The sequence below is a fragment of the Panthera tigris genome, chromosome C1 (assembly GCF_018350195.1).
Source record: "Panthera tigris isolate Pti1 chromosome C1, P.tigris_Pti1_mat1.1, whole genome shotgun sequence".
NCBI classification, from domain to species: Eukaryota; Metazoa; Chordata; class Mammalia; order Carnivora; family Felidae; genus Panthera; species Panthera tigris.
In genome coordinates, this window is record NC_056667.1 from 27097089 (window position 1) to 27121814 (window position 24726).

Here is a 24726-nt window from a genome sequence, read left to right on the forward strand (position 1 = left end):
CCGGAGGCCCAGCGCGCCCCCGCCACTATAACTGGAGTGCATGGAGCGGGCTGCGCTCAGAGGAAGAAGGGCGGGCGCTGGGCACCCGTTGACCGACTTTTCCAAGTGTGATCAGCGCCCGTCCGGCCCACGTCCCGCCTCCATGGATCCGCCCGGGGGCGCCCACAGCTGAGGACCCGACGCCCGCCCGCCCGGCTCTCGACCGAGTGGCACCCCGCCGCCCCAAAGGGACCCCCGCGGGCTGTGCAGGCTCCCCGCGCCTCTTACCGCAGCGCTCGCCGTCGGGCGAGGGCTCCGCCGCCGCCACGCCTCGTGCCCCGCGCTGCCCACCCCATGCTGGTGCACACTTACCCCGCCATGGTGAGTAGTCTCGGGGCCCGGGACCCCGAGTGCTGGACCTGCCGGACCTCCGCCTCCAACGAAACCTCGGAGGGAGGGGGCCACAGGGACTCGGCCAGCGGCGGACGGTGCGGGTGCGCGCGCGAGAGACCGCTGTCCCAGCCCGAGGCTCCGGCGCCCGCGGGCCACCCTGGGACAGACCTCAGGCCCCCGGACGCGGGCAGGACGGCAGCCGGATCCCCGCGAGCTGAGGAGGGTCCTCTAGGGCCGAGGTCCTTTCAGCTGCCAGCGGGCCGCCTAACGCGCCCCTCTCCTTCCCCAGGAGCGCCCCGACGGGCTGGGCGCAGCGACTGGCGGGGCCCGCCTGTCGTCCCTGCCCCAGGCGGCCTACGGGCCGGCGCCGCCACTCTGCCACACGCCGGCCGCCGCCGCCGTTGACTTCCAGCCGCCCTACTTCCCGCCGCCCTACCCGCAGCCGCCACTGCCCTACGGCCAGGCGCCCGACGCCGCTGCCGCCTTTCCCCACCTGGCCGGGGACCCGTACGGCGGCCTGGCACCCCTGGCACAGCCGCAGCCTCCCCAGGCCGCCTGGGCCGCACCCCGCGCCGCCGCCCGCGCCCACGAAGAGCCGCCCGGCCTGCTGGCGCCGCCCGCCCGCGCTCTGGGCCTCGACCCGCGCCGCGACTACGCCACCGCCGTGCCCCGGCTCCTGCAAGGCCTGGCCGACGGGGCGCACGGCCTGGCCGACGCGCCCCTCGGCCTCCCAGGGCTGGCGGCGCCGCCCGGCCTAGAGGACCTGCAGGTGAGGCCTGAACGGTCCGGGATGGGCCAGGACCGGCCGCGGTGATTTTAGGACTTTGGCTGGAGGCACGGTGATGAAGGCGGGCGCCCGACTTTTCTCTCAGCCTGCGACTTCTCACTCCGAGGATGAGTCCCACGTCTGGGTTAGATGCTGCCTGGCCATTAAGGCGTCCTGGCACCGACTCACTGCACGGCAACCCTCGGTGGAGTAAATGGGCAGGGGGGTTTCGACCACTCCTCTAGCTCTCCGCTGGGCGGCGTGGGGCATCTGAGCCCCCGCTGGGGCAGCCTGTGCCCCCTGAGAGAAGCAGAGGATTTGCCTGTCCAAGGTTCAAAATTCCCCCTTTCACATGGCATGGCGAGGTATCCAGGGCTCCAGCTGCACGGCAGTCCTGGTCCTGCGGGTCACCCCAAGCGTAGGTGGTGAGCAGAGGGCAGAGCAGACAGGACCAGGACCAGGGACTGCAGGAGCTTGGGAAGTGACAGGGGACTAGGTCCACAAGCACCCTTACCACTGCCTCTCCTATTTGCAGGCCATGGATGAGCCGGGAATGAGCCTTCTGGACCAGTCTGTGATCAAGAAAGGTAAGGAACATCGTGCATCTGCCAGGGCAGAACTGGGCCCCCCACCCCATTCCCCAGGGTGGAGACCCATTTCCTTCCCCGTGGAGTTTGCCTCCTATGTGTCGCTGGGTTCAATGGCCAGCGGACCCTCTTACTAGTCCATTAGGGGGGCAGCAAAGCCTGGGGTTCTGGCCAGAGCCTGGGCAGCTGGGCAGGTTGGCATGTTGGCCCCAGAGCCTGCAGCCTGGGGTGGGCTGGGCATATCTTGCTCACTCTGCTCCCCGGGCCACCCATGCCCCGCAAAGGGGCTTGGCCTCTTTCTATGAAGGGGAGGGCACTTTGGATCTGGAGTTAATTTGCAGAACAAGTTAAACTACTTTCCTGTCTCCTAAGAGGTGGGAATGGGAATGCCATTCCCATGGATTTCATTAAATTATTTCCTCATTACAGAGTCTTACCATTTCCTAGCCTGGCAAGCTTTCCTGTCCAGCAGGGCCTTGGGGTCGATTAGGGGGTGGGAGAAACTCGAGTTTCCCTGAAGAGTCTTCTCTTCTTTCAGGAGCCTCTTTACACATTTAGAGTTATATGAGTTGGTGTGTGAATATCATCAGTTAGTCTGAGTGCAGGAGGGCCAAGGCCTGCCTGCTCCTGGATGTGAGTTCAGGGTCCTGTACATGTCTATATGTTTCTTTCCTAGGTGTCTTTCTGGTATTACTTGGTGTGTAAGTGTGTCTGTTGCTAAGTGTGTGATGTGTGCCTACTAGGTTAGTGTATATTTCTGAGTGTTTGGGGGTCTCTATGTGTGTATCAAGGTCTTTGTTGTGTCCTGGAATTTGTTTGTTTGTTTGTTTGTTTGTTTGTTTGTTTGTTTTTGGTGCTGAGGATCTCTAAGCATGTGAGGATCACTCCCTGTGTGTTTTGGTGGGTGTTTGTGTCTCTGCACTGGTAAAAGTCAGGGGTTTGAGACATGCCCTCCAGTGGATTTTCCGGCTTGGGGGACCGGGTTCTGGACGTGCCAGGAAAAGGTGAGAAAGAGAGAGTAAGAGACAGAGAGTCAGAGGGGTACAGGCTTTGGGTGGGCTCCTTAGATTTGGGGTGGGTGTCCTGGGAGGAATTCTATGAAACCTGCAGTGCCTGGGGCAGGTGCTGCTCCTGTGGGATTTGGCTCCAGTTGTTTTTCAAAAGAAAGAATTCAAGCCCAGGCTTTGTTTGCCCTCCCGTGTTGGGGGCTGGAGTGGGATTGGGGGCTGGGGGCTGGACTTCCAGGAGTTGGGGCTGGGTTACCAGGGGCTGGGAGTTAGTTGGACAACCTAGAGTATGGAGGGTGGGGGGGTGGGGGAGGGAAGATGAAGGGACAGGCTTCCTGGAACTTAGGTGGGGAGGACGCTGGGAACCCCCGCTTCCTGGAGCAGGAGCTGAGGTTGCAGGCGCTGTGTTGGTTTAGTGGACTTTTTGGAACCCGTCGGAAGTAAGAGCTCGGTCTGCAGTTGGCAAGAAGAGCCTGTCGCTGGGCCCCCAGTTCCCGACTTCTGCCCGGGCTGGAGAGTCTGGGGGGGCGGGGGGGGGCTAGGCACACTGACTCCCTCGGGGAGGCCAGCCCCTTGCGTTTTGGGAAGGAACTCGGGATCCTCTGCCCTGGGGAAGGGTAGAAGGATCAGCTGGGGCTCTGAGTACCTTAAACCCCAATCCACAAGCAGGTCAGGAAACTGGCTGCAAGGAGGAACTGGAATTGCCCCGAGTTGGTTTCTCTCAAAGGACATCAGCTGCCATAAATTGCGGGTCCTTGGTGTGCGCCGGAATCCCCGACGGCGGTCCTAAGACCGCAGTGAGTGCGGCCGGATTGTCCAGAGGGGCTGCCCGCTGGGCCTCGCGGGGAAGATGTGGGCGCTGGTGCCGCGCCAGACGTCGGGGCCGGGGGCGCACACACCCGCCGCACCGCAGTGCCAGCCTGTCGGTGGGAGAGCGCAGCGAGGTGGAGCGCGGCGACCTGAGCGCCCCATTGCGGACGACGGGTCACACGGCCGGGAGCGCTGCAGCAAAGGGAGAGGGGTGAGAGCCGGGGACCCCTGCGGAGGGGAGGGCCGGGTTCCGTAGCCGCGAGCTTGGGCTTGGGCCCGCGCGCCGCGCCTTTGGGGAGGAGAGAGGGTCAGTGCCGGCGCTTTCGAGCTTTGCAAAAGCCGAGGCAGAGCTGGTCCCGGAGGTCTTGACCTAAGCGGCTGCCTAGGCAGGTGACGGCGCGGAGCCCCTGTGGCTAAGCAGGCGGCCGGGCTTAGAGCCCTGCGCGCAGCGGGCACTTTTCGCCAGGGACTTCCGCTGTCGCTGCGGGACTCGGGGGTGGGGTGGGGCGTGGATTTGCGCCCTTCTTCGCCCTCAGGCCCTACCGATGACATCGGGAGCCCCTGTAATATCTTGAAGACCTCTGACACCTGCCGCGGGTGGTGGGGGCCCCACCGGCCTGCCTGGGCCCTGGAATTACAGAAAGTCATTCTTGGCTGGCTGACGCATCAGATTCCTCCAGCTCCTCCCGGCCCTGGAGGGAGCGGCAGCGGTGTCGCGGGCAGTTGAGATCCTGGGTGCGAAACGGAGGCAACCCCAGCCCTACCCCAGAAGCAGCCTTCCAACCACAGGGTATCGTCGGGGAGGGGAGCCTGGAAGCTCCCGAGAGCCCAGACCCTGGTTGTAAAACTTTCGCTACTCTAGGCACTTGTCCTGGAGGGGAGGGAAGCGAAGCCTCCGTCCCCATCACACACTTCCCGGTCTGCTGCCCCTTGCAGCCAGGGTGTGGGTCCGGGGGTGGCAGACGGAGCCGAGGCCGACCCAAGGAGAAGCGAAGAGCCCTCCATTTTCTGCCCATGTTTGTCACCTACAGTTTTGCAATCTTTCCTAGGGGCACAGAAAGCAGGTGGGACTGGTGGGGGAGACAGACCTGGATGGGAACATTCTCTAGCGGAGAAAGGTAGTGAGGGGGATCTCTACTGGTGGCTTGGGAGCTTAGAGGAGGAGCACTGAGTGTCTGAGGCTGGGGGGCTTCCTACAGGAGAGGTTAGGATGGGTCTCCCTAGGTGCATGCGTGTTTGTTGAATGAATGAGTGATGGGTTTTGAAGTCTGAGTGCACCGGGAGAGAGGGTGTACAAAGGGCTACGATATTTTCACCACACTAGGCACAGCATGTGCAAATGCCCTCCACTGTGGAAAAAGCCAGACAGGTTAAACAGGTTGAAATCTGCGGGGTTTCTACAGCCACAGCTGGAGGGGAGTGGTTAAAATGAGAATTAAGAAAAATACCTCCTCCCCACCAGGAGAGTGGGTGGTTGCCTAGTTGAGGGTGGGCTCTGTGGTCCAATCTCTCTCAGGGTCTCCAAGGCAGGGGCTGAGGGAAATAGCCACTCTCTCCTCTGCTCTCCTTGGCTCTTGGGAAGGAAAGGGAGGGGGAGGGTCTGGACTTCCAAGTCCATCTCTACAGGGCCAGGCCTAGGGTGAGGTAAGTGAACTACTCACCTCTGAGGCAAGGTTTAGATAAATAATATATCTCAATGCAATAATTTAAAATAAGAGGTATTGCCAAAAATCCATGATAAACAAAAATCCGAGTTTTGCATAAAGACAGGATCTGATCTGGCACTTCTGCATTCCTGCCTCACTCGCCTCCCAGGCCTCTGCTCCAGCAAGAGACTGAAAAACCAGTGCCCATGCAGACAGAGTTTGGATGGTAGCTGAGGGCCACATGGGACAGGGGAGTGAAGGTTAGCCCGAAGGAAACTTAGCCACCCAGGGGAGATGAGGAGGCTCCAGTGGGCTGGGAGGGGTGTCGATACCCCTCCTGTCTACCTTTCTCCAGCTGCACCCCACTGCCATGGGGACCAGTGTACCCTAAGTGTGGGCTAAGGAGCCACATACATCAGAATCTCTTGGAGATGCTTATTTAAAAATGCAGATTTCCGGGGCGGCTGGGTGGCTCTATGGGTTAAGCAGTTAAGCATCCATCTTTGGCTCAGGTCATGATCTCACAGTTTGTGAGTTCGAGCCCCCACATCGGGCTCTGTGCCAACAGCTCTGAGCCTGGAGCCTGTTTCAGATTCTGTGTCTCCCTCTCTCCCTGCCCCTCCCCCCTTGCAGTCTGTCTCTCTCAAAAATAAACAAACATTAAAAAAATTTTTAAATGGGGGCGCCTGGGTGGCGCAGTCGGTTAAGCGTCCGACTTCAGCTCAGGTCACGATCTCGCGGTCTGTGAGTTCGAGCCCCGCGTCGGGCTCTGGGCTGATGGCTCAGAGCCTGGAGCCTGCTTCCGATTCTGTGTCTCCCTCTCTCTCTGCCCCTCCCCCATTCATGCTCTGTCTCTCTCTGTCTCAAAAATAAATAAAAACGTTAAAAAAATTTAAAAAAAAATTTTTAAATGCAGATTTCCTGGGCACCACTCCACACCTATTGAGTGAGAGTCTGTGGAAGTGTGGCCCTGGAACTTGCATTTTTTAACAGATTTGTTGAAGTAAAACTTACATACCTAAAATTCACCCATTTAAGAGTATAATTTGATGATTTTTAGTAAATTTATGGACTTGTGTAGCCATTATCACAATCTGCCTTTTTTTAAAAAGTTCATTTATTTTTGAGAGAGAGAGAGAGAGAGAATGCTAGTGGGGAAGGGCAGAGAGAGGGGGACAGAGAAGATCTGAAGTGGACTCTGCACTGACAGCAAGGAGCCTGATGTGAGGCTTGAACTCACCATCCAAACTGTAAGATCATCTTGACTTGAGCCCAAGTCAAGAGTCAGAGGCTCAACAAACTTAGCTACCCAGGTGGCCCCACAATCCGTCTTAAGACATTTCCATCACCCTCCCCAAAATTCCCTCATTCCCGTTTGTAGTTAATTCTTATTCTCACCTCAAGCCTTAGCCAACCACTGATCTTTCTTTCTATAAATTTGCCTATCCTGGACATGTTATATCAAAGGAATATATAAATATGCAAACGGTGCATCAAGCTTCTTTTACTAAACATAATGTTTTTGAGGTTCATCCGTGTCATAGCAGGTGAGAGTAGTTGGTTTCTTCTCGCGTTGCTGAGCTGTACTCCATTGCACGGAGGAAACACATTTCATGCATCCATTCATCAGCTGACACTTGGATTGTTTCCACTTTTCGGCTACTAGGAATAATGCTGCTGTGATCATTCATATGCATGTCTTTGTGTGGACATATGTTTTCATCCCTCTTAGGTAAATTCCTAAGAATGAAATTGCTGGATGTTATGGTAAGTTTGTATTTCATTTTCTAAGAGACTGGCATGCCATTTTCTAAAGGGGCTCTTCTGTTCTACATTTCCACTAGCAACGTGGGAGGGTTCCAGTTTCTCCACATCTTCACCTAGACCTGATTGATTTATAATAGCCATCCTAGTGTACTTCAGTATAGTTTTAATTTGCATTTCCCTAATGACTAACGATATCGAGCACTTTTTCACGTGCTTACTAGCCATTCATGTATCATTTTTAGTGATATCTATTCACATATTGTGACCACTTTCCAGTTGGGTTGTTTATCTTATTATGGAGTTACAAGGCTTCTTTACATATTTTGGATTGTCATCCTTGATCAGATATGTGATTTGCAAATATTTTCTTCAAGTTTATGGCTTGTCTTTTAATTTTCCTAATAGTGTGTTTTTTTTAATTTTTAAAAAATGTTTTATTAATTTTTGAGCGAGAGAAACAGAGTCCAAGTTGGGGGTGGGCAGAGAGAGGGGGAGACACAGAATCCAAAGCAGGCTCCAGGCTCTGAGCTGTCAGCACAGAGCCTAACATGGGGCTTGAACCCACGAGCTGCGAGATCATGACCTGTGCTGAAGTTGGACACTTAGCCAACTGAGCCACCCAGGTGCTCCCTTAATAACGTCTTTTGAGGTGCAAATATTTTTAATTTTACTGAGTCCACTTTATTTTCTTTTATGGATCATGCTTTTTAGGGTTGTATCCAGGAACTCGTTTCCCAGCAAAAAGATTTTTCTCCTATGTTTTCTTCTAGACGGAATTGAAATTTTAACCAGCCTTCTGGGAGAATCTGTTGCACACTCCCCACATTCAGTGGTCAGACAGTATCTACCACCTGTGGATGGAGTGTGTAGACAGGTGTGAGTCTTGTCTGACGCGTTGAACAACTAGGTGCTCTTGTGTCTGTAGTAGGAGTGTGTGTGTGTAAATGGCTTCTGCTTGTGTGATGGGGGTGGGTGTGGGGTGGGACACCATGAATATACCACTTCAGCCTCGGGAGTCACTGCGGTGCGGGAGGCAAACACCGTGTCCCTGCTTTGTAGTCTGTGCTAGTTTAATTCTTACCTCCATGACTGTCCCTTTCTCATGCCATCCCCTTCCTAACCTTGGGTTCCGTCCCTCTTGCCATTTTTGAGGGAAGAAGCTCTGAGGACAAGTGGGGGGAAGCAGCAAAGTCTGTCATTCACATACACAAACACACGTCCACCTGTCATGCACCTATACTTAGCAGCACCTGTATTTGCATAAATCCAGCATACACTCTGTATAACTGTATCAACAGGAGCAAAAGCACTTGCAGATATCCATATGCATGCTGCCACATTCCTACAACACTCAGGAGGGCAGAATCTATGTCTGTGTGTACAGCTGGGGATCAGCGCTCCTTCAGTGAGTAGGTGCACACATGCACAATCTTGCTCCTTGCTCTGTCCGTGACAGGCATCATGGTTTGTGTAGAGTCATTTGTGACACACGTATGCTCACATATGTCCCTGTTTGCACATGCACAAACAGCCCCACACAGCCTCGGTCTCCCTCTTGTCTTATGGGGCCTGGCCTCAGGGAGCCCCTCGTTTGAATAGAAGTTGGGATGGAGGAGGTTGCTGGAGAAGAGAATTTTCTGTTCCTTCTGACTACTCCCTCTGGCTAGGGGTCATGGGAGGGAGGATAGTCATTCTGCCCTTCTTTTTATTTTTAACTTATTAATTTGTAGGGTTTGTTTTTTTAAGTCAAGCTTGAGGTATAAGTAACCTTATGTGTACATTTCTCTGAATCTCGACAAATATAAACATATACTCATATAACTACCACAATACGATATAGGATAGTTCCATCACCCCCAAAAAAGTCCCCTCAAGGCAGAGGGACAGAGGTGAAGAGGGAGCCTGTACACAGGCCTGGGAGACACTGGGGCGGGAGGTGGGGATGGCTCTGGTTGCCTGTCCCGTGTCCATGTGTCTGTTGAGTTAGGATATCTTTGTTCCGCACTCTGGGAGGGGACTGGGATTAGGAAAAGGTCAGCGAGGCAGGATCAGAGCCTGTTTCTAATTAAAATGTTGATATTTTGTCACCAGGGCTTTTTTACATTAATTTATATTTTTTAAAAGATTGGATTAAAGTACCATTTATCGTGCTTGCTGAGTTTTTGGTGCCCCCTTAAATTTTGCTCCCAAGGCGAGTGCCTTACTTGCCTCACCCTAGTTGGTCCTGCTCTGGGGACAGGGAACTTGCCTGGGGTAGAGTGTGTGCTGTTCATTCTCCCTATATTCCACCACCACCACCACCACCACCACCACCCCAACCCCCGCCCTTTTCCACCTCTCCCTCATCTCTTGGCCCCTCCTTGGTGCCTGAGTGGGGACCCCAGGAGGAAGGGCACTTTTACTACCAATCACTAACAAAGGGATGAGGCTCTCCCAGTGCCCACCCTCTCCCCCAATCTGGGCTGTGGGCCATCACTCTTTTTCCCATTTCAGGTTTCAAGGGCCCTTGCTCCACTCATTTATCCCACATTCACTGATGCCCATTTATGCCAAGACCCTGCCCTCAAGGCACTGCTGGCTGGGAGGGAAGACAGCTGTGGAAGCAGACACGAAGGTTCAGGGTGGTAAGGTCAGGGCTGGAGGGAGACAGGAGGCTGGGGTCGTGGGGCCAGGAAGCTATGCCCTGGGGATGGTGCCCGCACTGATACTTGGGAAGGAGGAGGCCTGCTGGGGGTGGGGGTGGGGGTGGGGGTGGGGATGGGGATGGACGGTGAGCAGTTCTGTGGGGCTCAAAGAGCTCACACGCTGATGGTCCCCCATCCCAGGTGGCACTTCACTGTGTTCCATGCAGCTTGTGCTGGGTTTTTAAATTCTTGAATTGGTCATCAGGGTTCAAAGGTCCAGAGATTCCACATAGAAATCCAGAATCCTGGTTTCATCAGCAAACAAAGCAACCTGGAGTTCTGGCACTGTTGGTGTGTCCTGAGGGGTAACCCTCAGCCAAGTAGCGGCTTTCCACAGGGCGCCCCCGGTCCCCCACACCTTGCTTACTTGTTACCTGTTGTGCTCCCTCTTTGAAGTCTAGAGCTGCGCTGTCCACTGTGGGAGCCACCAGGCACATGTGCCTATTGGGCACCTGAAATGTGGCTAGTCCAAATTAAGATGGTCTATAAATGCAAAACACGCACTGAATTTTGAAGACTAAGTACAAGGAAAGAAGGTAAAATGGCTCATTAGTAATTTTCAAATAGTGATTACGTGTTTCCGTGCTAGTATTTTTGACACGTGGGGGAAAATAAAATATATTAAAATTGACCTCACATGTTTTTTTTTTTTACTTAAAAACATTTTTTAGAGATAAGAGTGTGAGCGGGGGAGGGGCAAAGAGAGAGGGAGACACAGAATCCAAAGCAGCTCCAGGCTCTGAGCTGTCAGCACAGAGCCCACACGGGGCTCGAACCCACGAACTGTGGGCTTGAACTCACGAACTGTGAGATCATGACCTGAGCTGATGTCAGAGCCTAACTGACTGAGCCACCCAGGCACCTCTCTTTTCACTTTTTTAAAAATGGGTACTAGGAAACTTGAATTTATATATGTGGCTCACAGTATATTTCTGTTGACCAGTGTGGGTTAAGAGCCTAGAGGACAACTGTGGAACCAGGCAAGAGGGGCAGGCAGCAGCCAGAACACAAAGAGGGTGTTATATGGAAGGCACTATGATTAAGGATGTGAACTTTGGAGTCTGTGATCAGAGTTCAAGACCCATTTCTGCTCCCTACTTGCTGTACCATCCATTCGAATCTCCTGAACTCTTAGTTTCTTCAGTTTGGAATTGGGATGGGTAATAGTATCTACCTCACAGAGCTGTCCACTTGGTATACAGTTGGCACTCATGATAGGCGACATCATTCTGCCTGCATGACGCTGGCATTTGATTCACAGGGAAGTGATGGGCACTGATGGGTTTTAGTCTGGAGGTCAATGTGTTTTGGAAAGACCCCTCTGAAGCAGGGCAGGGAGACCAGAACAGAGCTGTGCCAAATTTGGGGCAGGAAGTGAGTGAGCGTCTGTGCACCTGTGGAGAAGTGACTGCATCCAGGGCCCAGTGGGAAAATGAGAGCCTCAGGGCAAAGTGAGGGACAGAATGTGGTGGGAGAGGGCAGTGTGGAGGGCACCACTGAGGCTTCTGGCTGGGGGGCCTGGTGGAAGGTGGGAATGCACATCCAGAGACAGAAAAGCTGGAGGGGCTCTGCCAGGCCGGGAACCGGTCAGCCTTGCTTACCTCTGGGTTCCCTGGCACACAGTGCTCGGCAAATATTTGCTGAATGGCTTAGGGCTAAGAGTGCTGCCTTTGAGGCCACAGTCCAGGGCTTGCTACTGGTTCTCAGTCTAGCAGCTGTGTGATCTCAGGCACACTGCTTCACCTCTCTGGGCTCCAGTCTCCTCATCTATAAAATGGGAATAGTAAACATAGCCCCCTCATGGATTGTTCTGAGGATTCAGTGAAGTTATCCATGTAGCACATAGCATAGCGAGTGTTCAGTTAACTGTTGGCCCCAGGCTTCCCACTAATCCACACACACCCCAAACCCACACACAAGGACCACCGTCTCTCCCAAGGCTCTCACTTCCTTGGAGGAAGAGAAGCCCAAGTGGAAGCAAGTACTTCGATTTTTTTCTCTTCCACTTGAGGCTAAGCAAGAGCATGGAGGTTAGACCATGGGAAGAACTTTCTTTCTGAGCCAAGAGCATCTAAGTGGGTTTGAGAAAAGAGTCCCTTCTCTGTCCTACATAGATTAGTAGTTTTGGGGAAAGGGGCTGTGGAGTGTATCTCTTTATTCTTGTCTCCTTGAGCATCCCATAGTGACTTGGTAGGGAGGGGGACAGCATCAGAGGCCTAATGGGGGCATAACCTTCCTGCCCCTGACATGTGGGAGTCCAAAGTCTCCAGGCCTTCACTGGTCTGAGGGTGGAATGTGGGGATCACAAGCAGGCAGGGAAGCTGGGGACTCCTTTCGTTTGTGCAGACCTAGCTGGGCCCTGCTGCAGTGACTCAGGGAGCCTGTCTCTGTATTTCCAACCTTCTCTTTGGTTGCACCTGCCCAGACTCCAGGACTCTGCAGAAGCTTTTTGGGTTTTAATAAGGAACCAGCCTCGCTCAGCAAAGGAACGCAGGTTCAGGACCCAGGCAATTCCAGGTTCAATTTCCACCACCCATTAGCTGAGTGGACTCGAGTGAATCACGTTAACCTCAGCGTGCCCCAGTCTCTTCTTTTGGGAAGCAGGGACAGTAGGATAGCCCTCAAGCGCTGTGATGTTTAGACTCAGCTGTGTGCCTGCATGTGGCACGGTGCCCAGCACACAGTCAGTGCTTCCTCGACTCTCCCACTGCACAGCTGGCTAGAGCCGGTGCCCTGTGGTCCCTGGCTCAGTGTTTCTCTCTCCCTTGCTCTTGCTTCTGTTCTGCAGTTCCCATCCCCTCCAAAGCCAGCAGCCTCTCGGCCCTCTCACTGGCCAAAGACAGCCTGGTTGGTGGCATCACGAACCCCAGTGAGGTCTTCTGCTCTGTGCCAGGCCGGCTCTCTCTGCTCAGCTCGACGTCCAAGTACAAGGTGACGGTGGGGGAGGTCCAGCGGCGACTCTCACCTCCCGAGTGCCTCAATGCCTCCCTCCTGGGCGGTGTCCTTCGCAGGTAGGACAGTCAGCCCACAGTTCCCTGCCCAAATCCGAGGTCATTTCACATCTCCTTAGGGGAGCAGAGAGGGGCCAGTCTCACCCCAGGCCACAGCCTCATCTCCATTTCTGCCTCCTTGGGGAACTGTGCCTGTTCTGGGGGGCAGGCCCAGGTCCCCAGCAGCTCCTACAGGTCTGTGGGCTTGGGGGTGGAGGTGGGGAAAGAAGCCTGGTCACAGAGAAGGGATGGAGGGCTTAACCATTTTGGGCAGAACGGACAAGGCTGGGTCTGGAGAAGAGAAAATGCTGTCTTATCCCCTGCCCCAAGGAAGGGACACCCCATTCCCTGTGGAGCATGGACCTCTCTGGTGTGTTTGTGTTTTGAAGTCCATGGTCTGTCTTCATAGTTTGGTGTCTGTCCCTCTCTGTGCACATCCTTGTGCCTGGGTAGAGTAGTTGTGCGTCAGGGCTGGGAGTTTTGATGTGTCTGAGGACAGTGTGTGTGTGTGGGGGGGGGGACAGCCAGAAGTATATGTTCTCATGAGTGTGAGTTTCCTGTGTTACTTCTAGTGGGGTGTGTTGGCTGGAGTGTGTCCTGCTCTGTGTGTGATTGCACGTGCTTCTGGAGGTAGACATATGTGTGTTTACAGGTCTGTAGCTCTGTGTGGAGGCTGCATTTGTGCACATGTGGGCGTATCTCTATTCTTGGTCTCTTTGAGCACCCCAGAGAGGCTTGTATGAGTCCATGACTGTCAATACATATGTCCCTGGGATCCTGGCTTGGTGTGAACATGTGTTTCTGTGTCCCTGAGTGTCTAAGTCTGCGTGTGTCTGCATATGCCTGACTCTGTGGGTATGTGTGTGTGTTGTTATTGCCCTGGGTGTGTGTTCATTTGTGTGTGTTTATATATGTGTCCCTGGGTGACTGTGTGTCCCTATGTCTCTCTGTGTGCATGTTCTGCACATGGGTCTGTGTGTCCCTGGGTATCTGTGTATGGCTCAGATTGTATGCTCAAGTGGGGAAAAAGGACCCCAAGATTCTGGCCTACCCTTCCCTGCCCCAGGCTATCCCTGCTGTTGAGAGGATTGGAGAGATATGAGTAGCTCTTACAGCAGGGTGCTAGACCCCCCACCCCCATCTTGGCTGCAAAGCCAGTGAGGTTAGGAAGATATTGGGAAGAGGCTGAGAGAGGCCCCTGAACATCCCCAGGGCCAGACCCAAGCCTTGGCACAGGCTGTTGGAGGCAGAAAGGGCCTGTTGGGATCACTTAGACATATGCTTCTTTCTTGTCTTCATAGTGTCTGTTTGTCTCTCTCCCCTGTGCATGTCAAGGGCCAAGTCCAAGAATGGGGGCCGCTGCCTGCGCGAACGGCTAGAGAAGATTGGGCTCAATTTGCCAGCTGGCCGTCGCAAGGCCGCCAATGTGACACTTCTGACTTCACTGGTGGAGGGTGAGTGAGGCCTGAGGATGGGTGTCAGTGTGAGCATGAGGGGAACTATGTCACCCAGTGTGACAGCATGTGGCTGTCCCTGAGACAAGAGGGTGTGTCATGTATGAGTAAGGGGTGTGTGTGATACATGTGTATAGTCTTTATGTGCATGGGCATGCGTACACATGCAGGTGCATGGGGGTGAGGTGGGGGTAGGGGAGGCGTGGCCAGTGTTTGGAGGTGGTAAAGGGATGAGGGGGTAAAAGTCCCTTCCCTGGACATTGACAACTCTGGGCTCGATCATCTCAACCCCAGGCTCTGGGATACATGGTGGCCTCAGCTGCCACCCCTGAGCTCAGAGACCATCCTCCGCGGCCCCAAGAGCAACGGGATTAGGTCTGAGGCTGCTCTGGGAGGGAAACCATAGGAAGTATCTATAGAAGCAGGATGGGGCAGAATAGCCCCTGGCCAGGGGGTCTGAGGTCCAAGGCTGTGCTCCAGGCTCAGAGGTACACCTGGCTGTAGTGACAGCTCATTGCTCTGCCTCTCCTCCCCACAGGAGAGGCCGTGCACCTGGCCCGAGACTTTGGCTACGTCTGTGAGACTGAGTTCCCAGCCAAGGCAGCTGCCGAGTACCTGTGCCGACAGCACGCTGACCCCGGGGAACTGCACAGCCGCAAGAGCATGCTGCTGGCCGCCAAGTGAGTGAGGGTGCCACGCATGGGTGCTTTGGGGCACCATGCACAGGCTGTCATGGGCGCCATGCATAGGCACGTGTAGGTGCAATGCAGACACAAACACCAAGCATGGGTGCACTGGACACCACTCACATGTACACATGATGTGCAAGTGGCCCCACAGGGACACACATGGACACGTGAACATTTCTGGGTTCTATGCATCAGCAAAAATGGTGTCACAGCCAGGCTTACATAGGCCCATGTGTGCGTCCCACACGTCCGTACACTGCCCCATGGCATCACCAGCCCCAGTCCCAACATGGTGGTCTTGCTTCCCCTGCCTAAGCCTTGCCCATAGGCCCTTTTGCTCCAGTGACTTCCCTCAGGGAACCAAGACATACCGAGCTGCAAGTTGACCCTCTCTTGTCCTTGCTTCACACCTGACCCCTCTGCAAATCCCCTTGGTGGCTCCCTCACCACCACTCACATGCTACAACCTCAACTCTGGTCTCCTAATCTCACTCCTAGACCTCATCCCAGTGCCCAACCATTCCCTCAGATTTCCTGCACATGCACTGCTCCTCTGCCCGAGAACCTTCAATGCCCCCCCCGCCCCCAGCTACTGCATTGATTTTCAAACTACGTTCTGTGCGATGCCTTAAGGCCTACTTAATGAACTGGTATTCCATTCAGATTTCATTTTTAGAAGGGTCCCATTGCAAGAAGAGGCAGAAAGAGGTAAGAAGGGTTAAGTCCAGACTCCTTTGAGGACCCTACAATCTGGCCAGCCTAAACCCCACCCACCGCAACTGACTTTCTGGCTGTATCCTGCCCTCACACCTGCTGCTTAGAACAACATCCAGTCCCCCACCTCCACTCTCCCTCCTTCAGGGCTTCTAAGGCAGAAATGGAGTCACAGACTCAAAGAACTGCTGTGTCTCCTGGGACGTTTGAGTTCATATCGTAGCTGGAAAAACATATCCAGGACAGGGCTCTCCTCGCTCATTCATCAATGAACTCATCAACTCTGGGGCCTGGTCATGTGTAAAATGCTGACTGGCTTCCACAGTGATGCAGAGGTGAGACAGGAGTTATGTTCTCCTGCCTGAGCCACATGCAGGATGCAAAGAAATGAATAGTGGCCATGAACTGGAGCTAGACTCAAATCCCAGCTTAGTCACTTGGGCAGGTCACCAAACCTATCTGAAACCAGTTTTCTTACATGGTGAGAATGGTTAATAACAGTATGTATCTGTTGTCAGGATTAAGTGAGATGACGCATACAGTGTTCTTGGCACAGCATCTAGGCTTCAATTCATATTCACCACTAACTATTATTTTAGTTCTTCAAGGCAGATTCTGGATTGTTCCCTAATTATTTCAAAGAAAAAGCTCTGTGAAGCACTGGGTGTTTGGGATGGGAGTGGGGAAGGGATCAAGGAAAGCTTCCTGGATAAGGTAGTAGAGCTGGATTGTAAATGTGGGTAGGACATCCACAGGCAGAGATTGTAGGGTATTGGCATATGCCATTTACTAGCTGTGTGACATTGGGCAAGTCAGTTAATGTCTCCAAACCAGTTTCCTTTTCTGTAAAATGGGTATGACCATCATTTGCAGACTATTGACAGTGTCAGCAATCATAAATATATAAAAATTGCCCTGCACACAGTAGGTCCTTCTCTCAGCTCAGACCTTTGTCCTCTAACCTCCACCCCTGCTTCCTCCCTCCACCAGGCAGATCTGCAAGGAGTTTGCAGATTTGATGGCTCAGGATCGCTCACCACTGGGCAACAGCCGCCCAGCACTCATCCTGGAGCCCGGAGTACAGAGTTGCCTGACACACTTTAGCCTTATCACCCATGGCTTTGGTGGGCCCGCCATCTGTGCTGCCCTTTCTGCCTTCCAGAACTACTTGCTGGAGTCACTCAAGGGGCTGGACAAGATGTTTCTAAGTGGTGCGGGCAGTGGGCATGGTGACACCAAGGCTTCAGAGAAGGATGCCAAGCACAGGAAATAAATGCTTCTTCCACTGCCTCATCCCAGAGCGTTTCCCAAGGCCTGAAATGAGGCCTTAGTTCCTGGGGGTGGGCCTGAACGGATTAAAAGGTGGAGCTTGAGTCAGGCCAGAAAGAGAACATTCATCCAGAGACCGTGGGTGAGAGGGAGAAGGGGAGGTGGCCTCTCTGTGATGGTTTGTTGGTAAGTTAAGGGCCCAGATGTCTGTCGCATGGGTGCAATTTTCTGACCCTTGATTGCTGAGAAGTGCTTGGACAGGGAATTGGCATGGAGAAGCCTGGTTTTGTGGCTGAGCCCTGTGCCTCAGGGCACCTGGGCAGCGGTGGATACTCCTAGAGGCCAAAACCTTGCTGTTTTTACTGATGGCAGGAGGGAAATTGTTAACAAACCAGAGGTGCTGAGGAGTTGGTGGCCTCATCCCAGAATCTCCTACCCCCAGCAAAGGGGTGCTGGCAGGGGGCCCCCGTGGGTTTCTTGGAACCATCCCACTCTTGGAAAGAAGTGGGCGGGAGGAAACCCCAAGGAGCAAAGATAAAGCACAAATTACAGAACTTGAATCCAGGCTGCACTTCACAGTCCTGTTGCTGTTTGTCCTATTTATTTATGTGTGTTGTAATTAAATTTGAAAGTTTAAAAATGTCGAGTGCAACTTATTTATCCCAATGAGTGGAGGACTCATTTCACTGTTTTCTGCTTACGCACCAAGACGTCCGGCTGGACCAGCATGGAGAGGGAGTTTTTGCTCGCAAAGGGCTGTGGGTGGGCCGGGAAGGAAGAAAGATTGTATCAGGGACCCTGAGGTTGTCATGGGGATTTTGTACTTGCTGTTGTTTCTCTTGACCCTGCAGTCCATGTACCTCTTTGACTCTCCGATGGCTTTCTCATTCTTAATAAAACCTATTCATTGGGTATGAAACCTCCCTGTCCTTCTTCAGCCCAGGCCTGGATTGCCTCTCAAGAGAGCAAGGGGCCTCTAAAGAGGAATCACTGGAAGGGGCTGTGGGCACCTCTGTGTGAGGGGGTATAGAGAGTGGGTCTGTTTGCTGTGTCAGCATCTGTTACTTCTGTGTGTGTGTGTGTGTGTGTGTGTGTCCCCGATGCTAATTCGGCTCTTTTTGAGGATTTCATTCGCTAGGCATCTTTTCTTTCCTGTATCCATCAGTCTCTCCATCTACACAATCATCTACTACATCACTCCCCAAAGCACTCACGTTCTAGGGTCTCTTCCCCATCTATTTCCCTTGCAGTTAAAAGTTTTTGAAAGATTGCTATACCTCTACCTCCACTTCCTCACCCCCAATTCACTCTTTAACCCACTTCAATCTGGCTTTTACCCCCACCAGTCTATCGAAATCCACTCAGCAAGGTGATCAACAGCCACAATGTCAAATCCAAAGGGCTTTTTCTCTGGACTTAGCAGCACTTGATAGGCTGACCACTTTCTCTTTTTTGAAACTCTCTTCTCTGTGGCTCCCAAATTCTGGTTTTCTCCGACTTCCATGGTTCCAACTCTGGCTCGTTCTCTACTTGACCTCTGTTGGTGTTCCCTGGGGACTTCTGCCTGAACTCGAGGCTTGCATGTGTATCAGGATGTGTGTCTCCACTGGATTGTCTACCAGGCATCTCAAATTTATGTCCAAAATGGAGCAAGTGACCAGGTTCTCAAATCTTGACCTGCTCCACAGTTTCCCTCTCAGTAAATGGTACCACTCCCCACCCAGCTGCTCAAGCTGGAAATGGAGGAGTCCTGTTTCTTTCCCTACACCCAATGCATCAGAAGGTCCATCCTCTTTTATCTCCTCTGCCACTACCCTCGTCCTCAGGACTACTGAAGTAACTTTCAACTGGTCTATTTTTACTGGTACACCTTCATACTAAGCCCTGCAATGACCTGGACTTTGTCTACTTCCAACCTTCAACTATTCTCTTCATCATTCCTTTTGCTCTAGCCACACTAGTTTCCTTTTTGTTGCTTAGTTTTGTGCCTCAGGGTCATTGCACTCACTGTTCTCTTTGCCTGGAATGCTCTTCCCCAGTTCTTTGCAGGTGTGTCATCAGACAAAGATGCTGGGAGTTAAGGGAACATAAAGTCCAGGAAGCATCTCCTAGGGAAAGGTCCAAAGATGTGATTTCTTTTCCCAAGAAGGTTCACTGCTTCATCCCACCCATATGAAAGGAGGAATGGAGGAAAGGCTGGAAGTATGTATGCTCTGCTTTAACCAAAGCCCTGGGCCTGGCAAGAGACACTCAACCACTAAAGCTGTTTGAGACTACAGGAAGTTGAGGGGATTAAATGAAATAACAGACATATAGCACTTAAACAATGCTCAGCACGTGGTAATAAATCAATAAAAGGCTGTAAATATCTCTAAGGTGAACATGGAGGGAACCAGTTTATCATCAACCATTCAGTGCTGGACAACTTTCCCTAAGTTAACCATGTAGTCCTCACCAAGTTCTATTTTAGGGATAAAATTCTACCTCTGAGCAACTTGACCAAGGTCAGAGAGCAAGTAAGAGGGGCTCATACAGGTCTGTCTCTTCCACCCCTCCATTCCCACTGCTCCACATGCCCTCTGCAAAGGTGCTCTCAGGTCTGAGTCAAACAAAAGTAGGTTCTCCAGCCCTTTGGGCCCTAAGGCTCTTGTCCTCCAGTATATGGTCAAGATGGTAACAGTACAGAGGCAGGAGTATACTGTGGAGAACATAAGTGGCATAAGAAGCTTCTAATGAGGTCTCAGAATTTGACTCTTCCCAGTTAACTTCTGTTTGTTGGTGATTCCACAGCAAAATAAATTGTGTTTTATCCCCTGACAAACTGGGTCTACCCCTAAGGAAAAGTAGATGATGATTAAAGAAAAAGTATATACAGATTACATAACTTCTTTCTCACAAAGCAAGTAGCTGTGAATTAAATGGAGTATTTAGACTAGGTAAGCATCAATGTTTTGAGTTCATACTCATTTCTTTAAACCTTTTTTAAAATGTTTTATTTATTTTTGAGAGAGCACAAGTGGGGAAGGGGCAGAGAGACAGAAGGACAGAGGATCCGAAGCGGGCTCCACACTGATAGCAGTGAGCCCAGTATGGGGCTTGAACTCAGTGAACTGCGAGATCATGACCTGAGCCAAAGTCAGATGCTCAACCAACTGAGCCACCCTAAGTGCCCCATATTCATTTGTCTTAAAGGGTCACGGTGCTCCTGAAGGAATGCATAGCCTTTGACCACCTTCCCTCTTTGAAACCTCATGAAGTTAGGTGAGTGAGGCTGAGCAGCAGGCCTTTCTCCTGTCAAACACAACCTCCTAACACACAGAGGAGCTAAGTGAGCAGCAGACAATTAGGATACTGAGAACTTTTGCCTGCGTCGAGCAAAGGGCCCAGACAAAGAACAGTGAAAGGACTCTGGGCTTCAGGCAGAGCAGGCTCAGCCATTGGTGCTGAGCTGGGAAGCCAAGCATTTCTCAAGCTCTCTCATCACCCTCCCCCACCACTCAGAGGTTCCTTGTCCGCTTCTCCAAACTCTTTACTAGTCAGGGCTCAGCTTCCCTACCCTGAGGCAAACCAGCTGTTCTCCTCTCCAACCTATCTCCTCTACCCCACGAAGGAATAGATTGCTTTCTGTGTATTAATCACCTGAAAGCAGATGGGAACCAATCGGAAGACCATTCTGAGCAGTTCGGGCATGAGTGTTAAACAATCAGTGAATTCCCAGTGTTTTTCAAACTCCAGGAAATCAATTTAGAGGGATACAGCTGGCATTAAAATAATTAACTCTGGTGGAAGAAAACAGATGAGAAAACAGCGTATTGCATTATGACTCAATCACACACATATATATTATCTGTAAGAAAAATTTCAAGAAGCAGTGCTTACCCTTCCAGTGGGCATATACAGGTGTGAAGTCATAAATGTATGTTGAGGCCATGGAAATTCAGTTGGATCACGGGCTTTATGAAGTATGAAAGAGGGAAAAGAAACTGGGGAGCTAGCATGGGAGAGGATTATGAAATGCCTCACATGTCAAACTAAAGAACTGGGTTTTATTCTAGAAACAGTGGAAAACCATCAAAGTTTTAAGTGAAAAGATGTATGGATGGTCAAATTTGTAGAGTACAGAGAAAGAACTAGAGAGGAAAAAGATTAAAAGTAGAGAAGGTAGGAGGCTGTTAAAATAGTCCAGGAAAGAAGGTGAATGATAAACCAGAATACTTGGGAGTTTTACTAAAAGAGATTTAGGAAGTAAAACTGCTACAACTCAGTGACTATGTGAAGGAAGGAGAAAAAGGCACCAAAAATGGTGCCTAGCTAAGTGCAATGTGGCATCCTGAACTGTATTCCAGAACAGAAAAAGGACATTCATGGGAAAATGGGTAAAATCTGAATAAAAGTCAGAGCTAATACTAATGTACTAATCAATATTGGTTTTAGTTTTTGACAAATGCATAGTGGCTATGTAAGATGTTAACCTAAGGGGGAGCCAGGGGAGAGGTAGAAGGAAACATTGCATTATCTTGTGCAATTTTGTATAAAACCAAATTTATTCTAAATTAAGTTTCTTAAAAATAAATGATGCCAGGGTGCCTGGCTGGCTCAGTCGGTAGAGCATCTGATGCTGGAGGTGAGATGCTTAGGAGTAAGTTGATCTGGGGTTCAGAAAAGAGATATGGATTGGAGAAAGGAGACTGGAGTTAGGGTAGGCTGGTGGACTTACCCAGCTTGCCCTGGGGACACTTCAAAGACAGAGAACCATTTCATTCCTGATGACGCATGCATGCAGAATAACAAGTTTATTCCTGGTGAGCAGTGGATGCAGTATCACAATGATTATATACTTACCGCATACGAGGCCCTGTTCAAAACGCTTCACGTTACCTCATGGAATCCTCCTAACTATCCCCCATGGAATAGGTACAATTTTGACCATTTCACAGATGGGAAAACCATGAAGCAGGACTCCTAAATTTTAGTACAGATACTCAACTGGGGCAAGCATCAGAATCACCTGTGGAGCTCTAAAAATAGATGCCTTAGAAAAAGACCCAGAAATCCAGCCAAAAGCCAAAACCTACGCATATTCATAGTGGTAGTAGAGGTTGAACCAGCTGTGGTGATATGAATCTCTTTTTCCCCATTTACCCAATGATTAAATTTCTTCTTATGGTTTAAACATCTACCACAGGTGTCCCCCAAAGTATATGACATTCTAATCTGATGTTAACACAATAGTTAGTACAAAGGTTCTGAATGTAGGTAGTATCTTAGAGAGATGGTATTTTACTTCAGATAAACAAAAAATTATCTGTATATGGTATTAAGAGTAGCACAGAACTGGATAAAGTAGGGCTCATCTTAGTTTAAGACCAAGTGGGGTTTAGGGGTACCTGGGTGGCTCAGTTGGTTAAGCATCCCACCGGCTCAGGTCATGATCTCCCGGTTTGTGAGTTCGAGCCCTGTGTCAGGTTCTGTGCTGACAGCTCAGAGCCTGGAGACTGCTTTGGATTCTGTGTCTCCATCTCTCTCTGCCCCTCCCCCACTCGCACTCTGTCTCTCTCTCTCTCAAAAGTAAAATGAGACATTAAAAAAAAAGACAAGACTAAGTGTGTTAACTAGACCAGCAGCAGCAGCAGCATCAATTGGAAATGTTAGAATGCAGAATCTCAGGCCATACCCCAAACATGTAGAAGCTACAGGGGTAGGACCCAGCAAGCTGTGTATCAATAAGCCCTCCAGGGAATTGAGATTCATGCTTAAGCTTGAGGACCACGCTCTAAAGAAACTTCCATCCAACCATTCTCTATCATGGCTGAAGACACAAATTACTTAGGAAGCTTTAAAAAATATTCCTATGTCTAGGACCCACACCTGCTTAGTTAGAATCTGGGAGTGACTGCAGCCTAATCATGTATAAAGAAGAAAACTCCCCGGGATGATTCTGATACATACATCCAGTTAAGAACCATCATTTTAGTGGCACTAATCAAAAAACATTTACATTATTCATTCCCAAAAAGAATGATTAGGAAGTAATACAGGTATTTGGTTAATTAACTACAGCACATCAATTTAATAGAACATTGCCCAACTGTCAACAAGAATAAAATAGGTATATGTATACTGATATAGAACAATCTAGTATATGTTAAATTAAAAAGCAGTGGGGTGCCTGGGTGGCTCAGTCGGTTAGGCGTCTGACTTCAGCTCAGGTCACGATCTCACGGTCCGTGAGTTCGAGCCCCCCGTCGGGCTCTGGGCTGATGGCTCAGAGCCTGGAGCCTGCTTCCGATTCTGTGTCTCCCTCTCTCTCTGTCCCTCCCCCATTTATGCTCTGTCTCTCTCTGTCTCAAAAATAAACGTTAAAAAAAAAAATTAATTAAGAAGCAGTATGCAGACCATTTACAAATACTTTTTTTTTTTTTCAACGTTTTTTATTTATTTTTGGGACAGAGAGAGACAGAGCATGAACGGGGGAGGGGCAGAGAGAGAGGGAGACACAGAATCGGAAACAGGCTCCAGGCTCCGAGCCATCAGCCCAGAGCCTGACGCGGGGCTCGAACTCACGGAACGCGAGATCGTGACCTGGCTGAAGTCGGACGCTTAACCGACTGTGCCACCCAGGCGCCCCTACAAATACTTTTAAGAGGGGTTATGTGTGTATGCGTGCGCATGCATACGTGTGTGTTTGTGCTTTATACAGGAACAACTTCTATCTTAAAGGGTAGGTAAGAAATTAGTAGCTGAAGTTTCCTCTGGGAAGGGAAGCAGGTAATCAAATTATAGGGACAGCAGAAACATTTTTTACTGTGTGTCTTTGTATCACTTGCATTTTTTACTAAGTGTACGTATTATTTATTCAAACTAATTTTTATTTTTTAATGTTTATTTATTTTTGAGAGAGAGAGAGACAGAGTGTGAGCGGGGAAGACATAGAATCTGAAACAGGCTCCAGGCTCTGAGCAGTCAGCACATAGCCCAATGCGGGGCTCGAAGCCACGAACAGTGAGATCATGACCTGAGCCGAAGTCGGATGCTCAACTGACTGAGCCACCCAGCCGCCCCTCAAACTAATTTTTAAAACGTTAAGCTTAGGGGTAAAAAGAACCACTGCTTTAGGGAAATGAGACATTAGCAAGCAAGATATATGAAAGAGCTAGACGGGAAGGAAGCTAGGCAGTGAAACAGAATGCAGGGCTATCAGCTAAAAGGACAATTAGAGCATTAATGAAGGGAAAGGGGCAGAAGGAAAGACAGTCCCGGCAAAAAGTCCAATGCAGATCATCCTTTCTCCATTTCTGTCCTGAAGTGATGATAGGTAAATGGAGACTCAAAACAGAGAGCTCAATGTATCCAGATTCAGCTTTATTCTGAATTAACCATCTATCAAGGATGCACGTCAAAAGAGTAGAAAAAGACGAAGGAGCCCATCAAAAAAAGTTCCCTGGCAAACTGGAGAGAAGGCATGAGGTTAGGAGCCCTGTTTAGGGAAGGAAATGTTGTCCAGGTCATGGATGCCATTTTTGTCAATGATTCGAACACTGAAGGTTGGCAGATTCAGGATGAAGCGTTTCTGGAGCTGCAGACAGAGATGAAGAAAATCAGTCAAAAAGTATTTACTGAGCACTAACTATGGGCCAGGCTCTCTTCGAGGGCACTGGGCATACAAGCAGATAAAAAATCCTTGCTTTTGTGGAGCTTATATTGTACTGGGGCAGTCAGTACTCAGACACTGAAAAAACCCCAAACTGCAGCTGGAGGCTGGAAGGTGGTGAGGGAGGACTGGGAGATGCAGCTGGGAGCTTGTCTCTGGTCAGTCAGCTGATGAAAGAGTAAGAAAATCCAAAGCTCTATTCCCCACAGTCTGCTACCAATCAGTCTGGTAAACACAGACTTCTTTCTAAAAATGTCTCAAGGTAATCAGCCTACAAAGAGTGATTGCTCTAGGAATAAACTTTGGACCAAAGCAATGTA

At 50.9% G+C, this 24726-nt stretch overlaps 2 protein-coding genes across 2 annotated transcripts in view; one reads left to right on the forward strand and one right to left on the reverse strand.

Annotated features, from left to right (window-relative positions):
• The first annotated feature begins 333 nt into the window (after positions 1 to 333).
• Positions 334 to 16759, forward strand: TFAP2E (transcription factor AP-2 epsilon). Its single transcript, XM_042996607.1, has 7 exons — positions 334 to 360; positions 662 to 1141; positions 1674 to 1725; positions 12428 to 12650; positions 13965 to 14083; positions 14622 to 14763; positions 16477 to 16759. Exons 1-7 carry the CDS (start codon positions 334 to 336, stop codon positions 16757 to 16759), a joined length of 1326 nt encoding a protein of 441 aa, XP_042852541.1.
• A 7337-nt stretch (positions 16760 to 24096) lies between these two features.
• PSMB2 (proteasome 20S subunit beta 2) overlaps positions 24097 to 24726 on the reverse strand; it is a 33012-nt gene continuing 32382 nt past the window's right edge. The window contains exon 6 of the mRNA XM_007092460.3: positions 24097 to 24331. Within this exon, the coding sequence (XP_007092522.1) occupies positions 24224 to 24331 (108 nt within the window). The 3' untranslated portion in view covers positions 24097 to 24223. The remainder of the gene's footprint in view (positions 24332 to 24726) is intronic.

Coding starts and splice junctions, on each gene's coding strand:
- TFAP2E (XM_042996607.1), top strand. CDS start 334: ATGCTGGTGCACACTTACCCCGCCATG. Junction 1,726..12,427: donor CCAGTCTGTGATCAAGAAAG/GTAAGGAACATC, acceptor TCTGTTCTGCAG/TTCCCATCCCCTCCAAAGCC. Junction 14,764..16,476: donor AGCATGCTGCTGGCCGCCAA/GTGAGTGAGGGT, acceptor TCCCTCCACCAG/GCAGATCTGCAAGGAGTTTG.